At 45.2% G+C, this 12543-nt stretch overlaps 1 protein-coding gene across 5 annotated transcripts in view; it reads right to left on the bottom strand.

The window, feature by feature from the left end:
* LOC106581531 (rho guanine nucleotide exchange factor TIAM1) overlaps nucleotides 1-12543 on the bottom strand; it is a 228651-nt gene that overhangs the window by 43715 nt on the left and 172393 nt on the right. For 4 of the 5 annotated variants that reach the window (XM_045704100.1, XM_045704103.1, XM_045704102.1 and 1 more), the window contains one exon: nucleotides 2227-2271. The exons of the other annotated variant lie outside the window; for it this stretch is intronic. In XM_045704100.1, the coding sequence (XP_045560056.1) occupies nucleotides 2227-2271 (45 nt within the window). The remainder of the gene's footprint in view (nucleotides 1-2226; nucleotides 2272-12543) is intronic. 5 annotated transcript variants of the gene reach the window in all.

Genomic DNA, 12543 nt, shown 5'->3' with positions numbered 1-12543 from the left:
CACACACACACACACACACACACACACACACACACACACACACACACACACACAGACACAGACACAGACACACACACACGGGTGGGCTGGGCGCGAAAAGGGGTCAAAAGTAATACAAAATAAAGAAATTTGTCCTTTGCGGAAATTTAACTAACAGTTGTGTACTAGCCCACAATTGTCCAGGTACAGAAGTGTATAACAGAAAAGCTTATAGGACTGTGGTGACAGATTAGAGAGCTTTACTAGCTGCTAGCGCTGAGGGACTGTGGTGACAGATTAGAGAGCTTTGCTAGCTGCTAGCGCTGAGGGACTGTGGTGACAGATTAGAGAGCTTTGCTAGCTGCTAGCGCTGAGGGACTGTGGTGACAGATTAGAGAGCTTTACTAGCTGCTAGCGCTGAGGGACTGTGGTGACAGATTAGAGAGCTTTACTAGCTGCCAGCGCTGAGGGACTGTGGTGACAGATTAGAGAGCTTTGCTAGCTGCCAGCGCTGAGGGACTGTGGTGACAGATTAGAGAGCTTTGCTAGCTGCCAGCGCTGAGGGACTGTGGTGACAGATTAGAGAGCTTTGCTAGCTGCCAGCGCTGAGGGACTGTGGTGACAGATTAGAGAGCTTTGCTAGCTGCCAGCGCTGAGGGACTGTGGTGACAGATTAGAGAGCTTTGCTAGCTGCCAGCGCTGAGGGACTGTGGTGACAGTGCTGAGGGACTGTGGTGACAGATTAGAGAGCTTTGCTAGCTGCCAGCGCTGAGGGACTGTGGTGACAGATTAGAGAGCTTTGCTAGCTGCCAGCGCTGAGGGACTGTGGTGACAGATTAGAGAGCTTTGCTAGCTGCCAGCGCTGAGGGACTGTGGTGACAGATTAGAGAGCTTTGCTAGCTGCTAGCGCTGAGGGACTGTGGTGACAGATTAGAGAGCTTTGCTAGCTGCCAGCGCTGAGGGACTGTGGTGACAGATTAGAGAGCTTTGCTAGCTGCCAGCGCTGAGGGACTGTGGTGACAGTGCTGAGGGACTGTGGTGACAGATTAGAGAGCTTTGCTAGCTGCCAGCGCTGAGGGACTGTGGTGACAGATTAGAGAGCTTTGCTAGCTGCCAGCGCTGAGGGACTGTGGTGACAGATTAGAGAGCTTTGCTAGCTGCCAGCGCTGAGGGACTGTGGTGACAGATTAGAGAGCTTTGCTAGCTGCTAGCGCTGAGGGACTGTGGTGACAGATTAGAGAGCTTTGCTAGCTGCCAGCGCTGAGGGACTGTGGTGACAGATTAGAGAGCTTTGCTAGCTGACCGTGCATCAGGGGACCCTAGCAGCCTAGAGAAAATATGCATACCAAATGGCACCCTATTCGCTTTATAGTGCACTACTTTTGACCACGGCCCATAGCGCACTATATTGGGTATTAAACAAAATATTTAACCTTTATTTAACTAGGCAGGTCAGATAAGAACAAATTCTTATTTTCAATGACAGCCTAGGAACAGTGGGGTTAACTGTCTTGTTCAGGGGCAGAACGACAGATTTTTACCTTGTCAGCTCAGGGATTCAATCCAGCAACCTTTCGGTTACTAGTCCAACACACTAACCACTAGGCTACCTGCCTCTAACCACTAGGCCACCTGCCTCTAACCACTAGGCCACCTGCCTCTAACCACTAGGCCACCTGCCTCTAACCACTAGGCTACCTGCCTCTAACCACTAGGCTACCTGCCTCTAACCACTAGGCTACCTGCCTCTAACCACTAGGCTACCTGCCTCTAACCACTAGACTACCTGCCTCCTAACCACTAGGCTACCTGCCTCTAACCACTAGGCTACCTGCCTCTAACCACTAGGCTACCTGCCTCTAACCACTAGGCTACCTGCCTCTAACCACTAGGCTACCTGCCTCTAACCACTAGGCTACCTGCCTCTAACCACTAGGCTACCTGCCTCTAACCACTAGGCTACCTGCCGCCCCATAGGGAACCATTAGGGATGCATAGAAGGTGTGAATCACAGCGATTAAAAGCATCATCAGGAAACACACCCTCACCACACCAGCTAGCCTTCAGTTCGTCTAAGTTAGCGAGCGACAACAGTCTCACACAGAGTACTATACGACATCTGACCAATAAGAAAATAAAAGTTGAAGGTATGAACCAACAAACCGACAAAGTAGACGACAAACAGTGAAGAAAAGATGTGAGTAAAGAGTAGCAGACGTAGCTAGTTAGGTTAGAGAGCACGCTCACCAGATGCAGCATGTCATAGATGGACTCTGAGGAGTGCTTGCTCCTCTTCAGGGCAGACATGGCAGGCAGGCGGGCAGGCGGGCAGGCGGGCAGGCGGACAGGCGGACAGGCAGGCAGGCAGGCAGGCAGGCGGACAGGCAGGCAGGCAGGCGGACAGGCAGGCAGGCAGGCAGGCGGACAGAAAGACGGACGTAGAGGCAGAGTAGGAGGAGAGGACAGTCAGTCAGTCCAAGCCTCAGTCAGAGAAAGGGAAGAGTCACGCATTGAGCAAAGCAAAGCAGAACAGAGCAGACGCTCTCTCTCTCTCCAACGTGTCCTTCCACTTTATTATGTTGTGACAGAAAAAACCCAGAAAGGAGGAAGAGGAAGTGAAGAAGAAGAGAAGGCTGGATGCCAGGCGAAGCTGTTTCTATGTCTCTTCTTCCTCTGTTCTGTTCTCGCCTACCACCTCTCTTCAGTCTTCCAACACTCCTCCTCCAACACTCCTCCTCCAACACTCCTCCTCCAACACTCCTCCTTCAATCCTTTCATTCAGATGTGCCACAGCTAGCTAGCTCTCTCTCTCTATATATATAGTGTTGGTGGTGTTCTCTCTCTCTCTCTCTCTCTCTCTCTCTCTATAGTGTTGGCTTGCTAGGGACGGACGGACAACATTTTAAAATTGAATTGAGTGAGGAGCGAGAGAGAAAGAGAGAGGGAGAGAGAAACAGAAAGAGAGGGAGAGAGGGAGAGAGAAACAGAAAGAGAGGGAGAGAGGGAGAGAGAAACAGAAAGAGGGAGAGAGAAACAGAAAGAGGGAGAGAGAAACAGAAAGAGGGAGAGAGAAACAGAAAGAGGGAGAGAGGGAGAGAGAAACAGAAAGAGAGGGAGAGAGGGAGAGAGAAACAGAACGAGAGGAGAGAGAGAAAGAGAGGGAGAGAAACAGAGAAAGAGAGAGAAGCAGAGAAAGAGAGAGAGAAACAGAGAAAGAGAGAGGGAGAGAGGGAGAGAGAAACAGAAAGAGGGAGAGAGAAACAGAAAGAGGGAGAGAGGGAGAGAGAAACAGAGAAAGAGAGGAGAGAAGGAGAGAGGGAGAGAGAAACAGAGAAAGAGAGGAGAGAAAGAGAGAGGGAGAGAAAGAGAGAGGGACCTGGCCAACTCCAGTTGCAGCACAGTAAAGAATGAAGAAAAAATATATAATAATAATAATAATAATACTACTACTCCTGTCCTCTCATCTGTCCAGAGAGAACAGGGGGATGAGAGGAGTGGGAAGAAGGGAAGGATGGAGTGAGGTAACCAACGGTGGCAGGCGGAGCAGGATTGGCAGGGCCAGGAATTAAAAGGAAGCAAAAAAAGGTTTTGAGAAGATCGAGGAGAGGTGAAGGACACGTTAAAATACCTGTGAAATGATATGATTTCTCAACGGTTGTCAAATGACAAACATGTAGGGCCCTTCCCAAATGGCACCCTATTCTCTATATAGTGCACTGCTTTTGTCCAGGACCAATAGGGCTCATGGTAGCAGGTTACACAACGGGAAGGTACATTCATCCACAAGGCTGCTTGTAAAGACATCGGTGGGAAGGGTCTTTAGAAGAGAGCTCTGAGGTCAACAGGAACCTGCTAGGCAGATTGTCTTGCAGTGAGGCTGAGTCACATATATAGCAGCCTATTCCCTATGTAGTGCACTACTTCTGGAGAGGAGGGTGTGTGTGTGTGTGAGAGAGTAGAGAGCGAGCAGAGAGAAGAAAGAGCGAGAGAGAGAGGTGGAGCATCACAGCAGCTAACGACCATGTTATCATTTTGCACCATTATTACTGAGTCTGAGCTGTCAGCAGCGACTAGCTAATTAGCGAGCCACGGCAGTCATTAGCGTATTTCACAGAGAAAGAAAAGCTTTGCCTGCATCCCAAAAGGCACCCTGTTCCCTATTAAGTGCACTATTTTTGTGGTCAAAAGTAGTGCACTATACAGGGATTAGGATGCCATTATTTTCCTCCTGTCAGGCTTTTCTTCCTTGGTTACTTGGAAGTGTTCTACCATGCAGGCACTCAGGCAGAGAGAGACCTCCTGCACTTCCTAACCTCCTGCCAAATGTATGACCATATTAGAGACACATATTTCCCTCAGATTACACAGACCCACAAAGAATTCGAAAACAAATCCAATGTTGATAAACTCCCATATCTACTGGGTGAAATACCACAGTGTGACATCACAGCAGTAAGATATGTGACCTGTTTCCACAAGAAAAGGTCAACCAGTGAAGAACAAACACCATTGTAAATACAACCCATATTTATGTTTATTTATTTTCCCTTTTGTACTTTAACCATTTGCAGATCATCACAATACTGTATATATACATAATATTACCTTTGAAATGTCTTTATTCTTTTGGAACTTCTGTGAGTGTAATGTTTACTGTTAATTGTTAGAGACAGAGAGAGAGAGAGAGGAGAGAGCGAAGAGAGACACAGAGACAGAGAGAGAGGAGAGGGAGAGAGAGACACAGAGACAGAGAGAGAGGAGAGGGAGAGAGAGACACAGAGACAGAGAGAGAGGAGAGGGAGAGAGAGACACAGAGACAGAGAGAGAGAGAGAGGAGAGAGCGAAGAGAGACACAGAGACAGAGAGAGAGGAGAGGGAGAGAGAGACACAGAGACAGAGAGAGAGAGAGAGAGAGGAGAGAGCGAAGAGAGACACAGAGACAGAGAGAGAGGAGAGGGAGAGAGAGACAGAGACAGAGAGAGGAGAGAGCGAAGAGAGACACAGAGACAGAGAGACATGAGAGGGAGAGAGAGAGACAGAGACAGAGAGAGGAGAGCGCGAAGAGAGACACAGAGACAGAGAGAGAGGAGAGGGAGAGAGAGACACAGAGACAGAGACAGAGAGAGGAGAGAGCGAAGAGAGACACAGAGACAGAGAGACATGAGAGGGAGAGAGAGAGACAGACAGAGAGAGGAGAGGGAGAGAGAGACACAGAGACAGAGAGAGGAGAGCGCGAAGAGAGACACAGAGACAGAGAGAGAGGAGAGGGAGAGAGAGACACAGAGACAGAGAGAGGAGAGGGAGAGAGAGACACAGAGACAGAGAGAGGAGAGCGCGAAGAGAGACACAGAGACAGAGAGAGAGGAGAGGGAGAGAGAGACACAGAGACAGAGAGAGGAGAGGGAGAGAGAGACACAGAGACAGAGAGAGAGGAGAGGGAGAGAGAGATACAGATAGAGAGAGAGGAGAGGGAGAGAGAGACACAGAGACAGAGAGAGAGAGAGAGGAGAGAGCGAAGAGAGACACAGAGACAGAGAGACATGAGAGGGAGAGAGAGAGACAGAGACAGAGAGAGGAGAGCGCGAAGAGAGACACAGAGACAGAGAGAGAGGAGAGGGAGAGAGAGACACAGAGACAGAGAGAGAGAGAGAGAGAGAGCGAAGAGAGACACAGAGACAGAGAGAGAGGAGAGGGAGAGAGAGACACAGAGACAGAGACAGAGAGAGGAGAGAGCGAAGAGAGACACAGAGACAGAGAGACATGAGAGGGAGAGAGAGACAGAGACAGAGACAGAGAGAGGAGAGCGCAAGAGAGACACAGAGACAGAGAGAGAGGAGAGGGAGAGAGAGACACAGAGACAGAGAGAGAGAGAGGGAGAGAGAGACACAGAGACAGAGAGAGGGAGAGGGAGAGAGAGACACAGAGACAGAGAGAGAGGAGAGGGGGAGAGAGATACAGATAGAGAGAGAGGAGAGGGAGAGAGAGACACAGAGACAGAGAGAGGAGAGGGAGAGAGAGACACAGAGACAGAGAGAGAGGAGAGGGAGAGAGAGACACAGACAGAGAGAGAGGAGACACAGAGAGAGAGAGAGAGAGAGAGAGAGAGAGAGAGAGAGAGAGAGAGAGAGAGGAGACAGAGAGAGAGAAGTCTGGGTCTGTACTTGGTCAATGGTAGGATACGGGGGGACTCTTTGGGGAGATTCACCTATTGCTCACCTCTTGGCCACAGCACAATAAACTATATGATTACAGACATGGACCCTTTCTCTCTCAGCTCATTCACTGTCAGCCAAATTACGTTGTTCCTCAAAAGAACAGACATGTAAACAACCACACATTCACAGCCCAGTAAGCTGTACAACATCAGAAATTCATACAGATGGGCCCAAAACAGCACAGAATACCAGAAAGCAAACTGGAACCAAAATAGCCAAACTCTCTTAGATAACTTTCTGGATACCACATTCACTCACAGTAAAGAAGGCATCGATCTAGCAGTACAAAACATCAACTATATATTCAGGCAACTGGCAAAAGAAGCACAATTGAAATTGATAAAAAACAAAACAAAAATAATCACAGATGACAACTGGTTTGATGCAGATTGTAAAATAAGGAAAAAACTTAGAACACTATCCAACCAAAAGCACAGAGACCCAAATAATGGTGAATTACGCCTTCACTACTGTGAGACTTTAAAACTCTATAAACGTACACTCAGAACCAAAAAAGCACAGTACAACAGCAAGCAGCTGACACTAATTGAGGAGTCCATAAACACAAACAACTCCATAAACACAAACAACTTCTGGAAAAATTGGAAAAAACGTAAAAAATCTAAACAAGAGGAATTAGCGATACAAAATGGTGACATATGGACAACCCATTTCAAAACACTCTACAACACCGTTCAAATTGACACAAACGCAGAACAACGCCAAATTCATGAGAAGTTGTATGGATTAGAAAAAGCTATAAAGGACAATCAAAATCCATTGGACTCCCCAATTACTGACCAGGAGCTCTATAAGAAACTTCAGGCTCTCAAATTTAAAAAAGCATGCGGACCTGATGGCATCCTAAGTGAGATGCTCAAACTCACTAGTTCAAAATTTCAATTGGCTATATTAAAACTGTTTAATTTGATCCTGGGTGTAGGTTATTTCCCTGACATCTGGAATCAAGGACTCATAACCCCAATCTTTAAGAACGGAGACATATTTGACCCTAACAATTACAGAGGCATTTGTGTGAACAGTAACCTGGGGAAGGCTTTCTGTAGTATTATAAATGTAAGAGTTCTAAACTTCCTTAATAAGCACAATGTCTTGAGTAAAAGCCAAATTGGATTTATACCAAAACATCGCACAACTGATCATATTTACACCTTACACACCCTGATAGATAAACATGTCCACCAAAATAATACCAAAATATGCACTTGCTTTATCGACTTACAAAAAGCATTTGATTCTATTTGGCATACAGGACTGTTCTACAAAGTTATTGAAAGTGGTGTACGGGGTAAAACATATGACATAATTAAATCAATGTATACAGGCAATAAGTGCAGCATTAAAATTGGCAAGAAAAGAACAGAATTCTTTAACCAGGGGCGGGGCCTTCGTCAGGGTTGCAATCTGAGCCCTGCACTCTTCAATATTTACATCAACGAATTGGCCACTATTCTAGAAAAATCCTCAGCCCCTGGTGTTAGTCTCCACAATTCAGAAGTTAAATGCCTACTCTTCGCAGATGACCTATGCCTGCTGTCACCCACAGCACATGGCCTACAGCAGAGCCTGGACCTGCTAGAGCAGTACTGCCAGACCTGGGCCCTGGCAGTAAACCCCAAAAATAATAAAATAATGATTTTCCAGAGAAGATCCAGATCTCAGGGAATTAGACCAAAGTTGTCAATTGGTACAAAATATATAGAATACTGCACACACTACAATTACTGAGGTTAAAATATATAGAGTACTGTACACACTACAATTACTGAGGTTTAAATATAAGCTCAACTGGACACCTTAATGAGGCAGTGAATGAACTGAGAGAGAAAGCACGCAGGGCATTCTACGCCATTAAAAAGCTAATTCAAATTGAAATACCTATTAAAATTTGGCTAAAACTAATTGAATATGTCATTGAACCAATTGCACTTTATGGCAGCGAGGTGTGGGGTCCACTTGCAAAACAAGATTTCATCAAATGGGACAAACACCCCATTGAAAGCCTACATGCAGAGTTCTGTAAGATTCTCCTACATGTCCAGAGGAAAACTACAAACAATGCATGCAGGGCAGAATTAGGCCAATATCCACTAATAATAAAAACTCAAAAAATAGCAATTAAATTTTGGAAACATCTAAAATACAGTGACCCCCTCTCATATCATTACCAAGCTCTGCAATGCCAAGAGCTGAGCAAAGAAAAGAGTCCCCTCATCCAGCTGGTCCTGGGGCTGAGTTCACAAACCTGTCCTACTAACACACTGAAGCCTCAGGACCCTCATCCAGCTGGTCCTGGGGCTGAGTTCACAAACCTGTCCTACTAACACACTGAAGCCTCAGGACCAGAACATCCAATCAATCAGAATAAACCAAATTACAACACAGTCAAAACAAAACTACACTGCTTATTGGGAAACACAAGCACAAATCAAAATGCAGTGCTATCTGGCCCTAAATCGACTGTACACCGTGGCTAAATATTTGACCATGGTTACTGATCAAAACCTCAGAAAAACCTTGACAAAGTACAGGCTCAGTGAGCACAGCCTTGCCATTGAGAAGGGTAGACACAGGAAAACCTGGCTCCCTGTAGAGGAAAGGCTGTGCAACCACTGCACAACAGCAGAACCTGAGACTGAGCTGCATTTCCTTACGACATGTCAAAAACATAAAACAATTAGAAAGTCATTTCTCCAAATTTGAAACCCTTATTCAAGTTTTCAAAGACCTCTCTGATGAGAGTAGGCTACCCGTCCTGTTGGGGGAGGACGCAGAGAGCTGTGGGTTGGCAGCGCACTACATTGCTGCCTGCCATAAGATGAGGGACAGTGTCTGACAGACCAATAAACCTGCACATGTCCTCTACTGTATGGCTATTGTTATTGTTGAATGTAGGGTTATTTTGACCCTTGGTTATTGTTGTTACTGTTGTCCCGTTGACCATTTTGATTCTCATTTTTATATTGTAAATATCCAAAATAAGCTTTGGCAATATGTACATTGTTACGTCATGCCAATAAAGCGAATTGAATTGAAAATTGAGAGAGAGAGAGAGAGAGAGAGAGAGAGAGAGAGAGAGAGCGAAGAGAGTGAAGAGGGACACAGAGACAGAGAGAGGAGAGAGCGGAGAGACACAGAGAGTAAGAAAGGAAAAACTGCAGTGAACATACAGTGAGGGAAAAAAGTATTTGATCCCCTGCTGATTTTGTACGTTTGCCCACTGACAAAGAAATGATCCGTCTATAATTTTAAAGGTAGGTTTAGCTCCCTCCACAGATTTTCTATGGGATTAACCTCTTACATCGCTCCAATATCCAATGATAGGGCGTGGCGCGAAATACAAACTCCTCGAAAATTCCAAAACTTCCATTTTTCAAACATATGACTATTTTACACCATTTTAAAGACAAGACTCTCCTTTATCTAACCACACTGTCCGATTTCAAAAAGGCTTTACAACGAAAGCAAAACATTAGATTATGTCAGGAGAGTACCCAGCCAGAAATAATCAGACACCCATTTTTCAAGCTAGCATATAATGTCACAAAAACCAAAACCACAGCTAAATGCAGCACTAACCTTTGATGATCTTCATCAGATGACACTCCTAGGACATTATGTTATACAATACATGCATGTTTTGTTCAATCAAGTTCATATTTATATCAAAAACCAGCTTTTTACATTAGCATGTGACGTTCAGAACTAGCATTCCCACCGAACACTTCCGGTGAATTTACTAAATTACTCACGATAAACGTTCACAAAAAACATAATTATTTTAAGAATTATAGATACAGAACTCCTTTATGCAATCGCGGTGTCCGATTTTAAAATAGCTTTTCGGTGAAAGCACATTTTGCAATATTCTAATAGAGTAGATAGCCCGGCCATCACAGGCTAGCTATTTTGACACCCACCAAGTTTGGTACTCACCAAACTCAGATTTACTGTAAGAAAAATTGGATTACCTTTGCTGTTCTTCGTCAGAATGCACTCCCAGGACTTCTACTTCAACAACAAATGTTGGTTTGGTTCCAAATAATCCATAGTTATATCCAAATAGCGGCGTTTGGTTCGTGCGTTCAAGACACTATCCGAAGGGTAACGAAGGGTGACGCGCGGACGCATATCGTGACAAAAAAATTCAAAATATTTCATTACCGTACTTCGAAGCATGTCAAACGCTGTTTAAAATCAATTTTTATACAATTTTTCTCGTAAAATAGCGATAATATTCCGACCGGTAGTCGTTGTTTTCGTTCAAAGACTGAAAATGTAAAATGGCTTCTTCACGTGCATGCGTGCGCCCGTCTCATTGTTCTCAGATCGACCACTATCCAAATGCGCTACTGTTTTTCAGCCAGAGACTGCAGAGTCATCATTCAACGTTCTTCTGAGAGCCTATGGGAGCCTTAGAAAGTGTCACGTTACAGCAGAGATCCTCTGTTTTGGATAGAGATGACAAAGAAGGCCAATAAATGGTCAGACAGGGTACTTCCTGTACAGAATCTTCTCAGGTTTTGGCATGCCATTTGAGTTCTGTTATACTCACAGACACCATTCAAACAGTTTTAGAAACGTTGGAGTGTTTTCTATCCAAAGCTACTAATTATATGCATATTCTAGTTTCTGGGCAGGAGTAATAACCAGATTAAATCAGGTACGTTTTTTATCCGGCCGTGAAAATACTGCCCCCTATCCATAACAAGTTAAGGTCTGGAGACTGGCTAGGCGCCTCCAGGACCTTAATGTGCTTCTTCTTGAGCCACTCCTATGTTGCCTTGGCCGTGTGTTTTGGGTCATTGTCATGCTGGAATACCCATTCACGACCCATTTTCAATGCCCTGGCTGAGGGAAGGAGGTTCTTACCCAAGATTTGACGGTACATGGCCCCGTCCATCGTCCCTTTGATGCGGTGAAGTTGTCCTGTCCCCTTAGCAGAAAAACACCCCCAAAGCATAATGTTTCCACCTCCATGTCTGACGGTGGAGATGGTGTTCTTGGGGTCATAGGCAGCATTCCTCCTCCTCCAAACACGGCATGTTCAGTTAATGCCAAAGAGCTCCATTTTGGTCTCATCTGACCACAACACTTTCACCCAGTGAATCATTCAGATGTTCATTGGCAAACTTCAGACGGGCATGTATATGTGCTTTCTTGAGCAGGGGGACCTTGCGGGCGCTGCAGGATTTCAGTCCTTCACGGCGTAGTGTGTTACCAATTGTTTTCTTGGTGACTATGGTCCCAGCTGCCTTGAGATCATTGACAAGATCCTCCCGTGTAGTTCTGCGCTGATTCCTCAACGTTGAGTAATTTAGTAAATTCAACGGCAGTGTTCGGTGGGAATGCTAGTCACATGCTAATGTAAAAAGCTGGTTTTTGATATAAATATGAACCTGATTGAACAAAACATGCATGCATTGTATAACATAATGTCCTAGGGTTGTCATCTGATGAAGATCATCAAAGGTTAGTGCTGCATTTAGCTGTGGTTTGGGTTTATGTGACATTATATGCTAGCTTGAAAAATGGGTGTCTGATTATTTCTGGCTGGGTACTCTGCTGACATAATCTAATGTTTTGCTTTCGTTGTAAAGCCTTTTTGAAATCGGACAGTGTGGTTAGATTAACGAGAGTCTTGTCTTTAAAATGGTGTAAAATAGTCATATGTTTGAAAATTTGACGTTTTTGCATTTTTGAGGTATTTGAATAACGCGCCACGGGATTACACTGGCTGTTGAGGTTAGAGGTTAAGAGTGTGCTCCTAATCTCAGCTCGTTACCTGTATAAAGACACCTGGGAGCCAGAAATCTTTCTGATTGAGAGGGGGTCAAATACTTATTTCCCTCATTAAAATGCAAATCAATTTATAACATTTTTGACATGCATTTTTCTGGATTTTTTTGTTGTTATTCTGTCTCTCACTGTTCAAATAAACCTACCATTAAAATTATAGACTGATAATTTCTTTGTCAGTGGGCAAACGTACAAAATCAGCAGGGGATCAAATACTTTCCCCCCTCATTGCAGTAAATAATGGAGGAGGAAGAGAGGGAGGAAGTATGATAATAATGGAAGAGAGGAAGGAAGTGTGAACTCCAGCAGGTGTCAGACAGTGTCAGGTGGAGATATAATGAACCTCAGGCCAAAAAGAGACTAGAGAGCAGACTGCCTGAAACCAGGCCTAGAGAGCAGACTGCCTGAAACCTAGAGAGCAGACTGCCTGAAACCAGGCCTAGAGAGCAGACTGCCTGAAACCTAGAGAGCAGACTGCCTGAAACCAGGCCTAGAGAGCACACTGCCTGAAACCTAGAGAGCAGACTGC

The sequence above is a fragment of the Salmo salar genome, chromosome ssa20 (assembly GCF_905237065.1).
Source record: "Salmo salar chromosome ssa20, Ssal_v3.1, whole genome shotgun sequence".
Taxonomy (NCBI): domain Eukaryota; kingdom Metazoa; phylum Chordata; class Actinopteri; order Salmoniformes; family Salmonidae; genus Salmo; species Salmo salar.
Note: the sequence above shows the minus strand (reverse complement) of the source record. Positions and strands in the feature narration are given on the sequence as shown.